Source organism: Acanthamoeba castellanii (assembly GCF_000313135.1).
Source record: "Acanthamoeba castellanii str. Neff unplaced genomic scaffold scf7180000084773, whole genome shotgun sequence".
NCBI classification, from domain to species: Eukaryota; Discosea; order Longamoebia; family Acanthamoebidae; genus Acanthamoeba; species Acanthamoeba castellanii.
Genome location: NW_004457270.1, coordinates 109,337 through 111,029, shown reverse-complemented (window position 1 = coordinate 111,029; position 1,693 = coordinate 109,337). Strand labels below are relative to the sequence as shown.

At 59.5% G+C, this 1,693-nt stretch overlaps 1 protein-coding gene across 1 annotated transcript; it reads right to left on the bottom strand.

Moving 5' to 3' along the window:
• Window positions 1-435: 435 nt before the first annotated feature.
• Window positions 436-1,630, bottom strand: ACA1_274540 (uncharacterized protein; the record flags this gene model as incomplete). Its single annotated transcript, XM_004333855.1, has 3 exons — window positions 436-991; window positions 1,148-1,316; window positions 1,399-1,630. Coding segments are annotated over 3 exons (957 nt in total), but the record flags the coding sequence as incomplete, so codon positions are not given.
• Window positions 1,631-1,693: the final 63 nt, after the last annotated feature.

Below are 1,693 nucleotides of genomic sequence, written 5' to 3'. Positions count from 1 at the left end.
CACGGCGCATACGAGAGTGGTTTACTCATTACTGAGTGTGGGCTTTATTCGAATCGTGTTTGGTGGCGGACACGAAGACTCTCCGGGCGGAGGGACCCTTGGCCTTCTATCGTGGATTCCTGCCCTACGCTATCCGCCTTACGCCGCACACGATTATCACCTTCCTCGCCTTTGAGCAGTTCAACAAGTACCACCCTCGCACACGCGCATGCGCACACTTAGAAGAAAGACGCACACACGCACACACACCACACGCAACACACGCAACACACAACCTGAAACACATGTGTTTTATGTGGACAACAGGGCCTGCATCTGGTTGCTGAAGAAAGCAGGCAAGCTGCCCACCGATGTGGCTGCCTAAGAGCATTCAATGAACAACAATAGCAGTTTCCTCCACGCCTCTTCAATAAATTTTTTGATGGAAGGACAAAGTTACAGGATCTCGTCTCCGTCGTGGTAGTGGAAGTTGACGGCACGCGGCCCTCTGGCGGCGTTCATCGCCTTCTCCTTCCTCATGTGCCACCAGCCGACCGCCGCAACTGCACCGACCACCGATGCCACCACCACCGCGGCGATGGGCACCGCCACCTCCACCCCGACCACCAGCGCCCTGTCGCTCCCGCCGTTGCCGTTGCCGCCATCGCCACCGCCGGCCGAGCCGAGCAGGACGCCGATGCCCAGGCTCGGGTCGTACGTCAGCGAGCCATTGAAGGGCGGGAATCGGAGCTCCAGCACGAACTCGGCCGTCGCGCTCGCCCCGTCAGGACCCGCCGATGCCGAGCGAGTGAAGCTGAGCGAGTGGTCGATTGGCGCCAGGTGGTCGCCGCCACCGAGGGAGTCGGTGACGAGCACGATGTCGAACACCTCCACCTTGGCCACCGCCTTCGATGCGTCCCGTGTCGATGACGAGGCCCGGCGACTGAGGAGGGGTATGTAGTAGGTGGTCATGTTGGCCTTGGGCACTCCGCTCTGCCGAGTGATGTTGGCGCTGGGGTCGAACGGTAAAGAAGAAGAAGCCAACAGAGATGATGATGATGACGATGTAGAAGAAGAAGAAGAAGAAGATAGGAGGCTCGTGAGGCGATAGCGGACGATCGACGAGGGGTAAGATGATTGATTGGCCGAGGTGAGGCGTATGGACCACTTGAGCGTGCCCGGCGCGATATCGAACGAGTGGCCGAAGAAGTGGCCGTTGGTCGCTCCCCTGTGGAAAGAGAATTCCTGTTCCACCGCAGCGGCCTCGCTGTTGGCCGAATAGGCGAACGTCGTTATGGCGCCGTCATCCGATTCGTTCACTTGGCTTCGGCGGAAGTCTGCTCTCGCCCAATCACACCACATACACCAAAGAAAGATCAGCCTTTCAATATAAAAGAGCAAATGGTGATTAAACCGCACCTGTCAGGTCCGAGGCTGGGACGGTGAGGTTGACGCCGGCAGAGTTGGTCTCGAAGCTCGACGTGACGTTGACTACCCTCAGCAAACCACTCGAGTCTTTGGCTGGCGTCCTCGAGGGCGTTGGCGTGAGCGACGGCGAAAGCGAAGGCGATGGCGAAATCGACGGAGAAAGCGAAGGCGACGAGGAGGTCGAGGGAGAGGGCGAAGGCGAAGGCGAAGGCGACGGCGCGCATCCAGAGACGCTCAGCCGGAAGGTGTTGCCCGCGTTGGTAGTCCACACTTGGCTCGGGTTGGC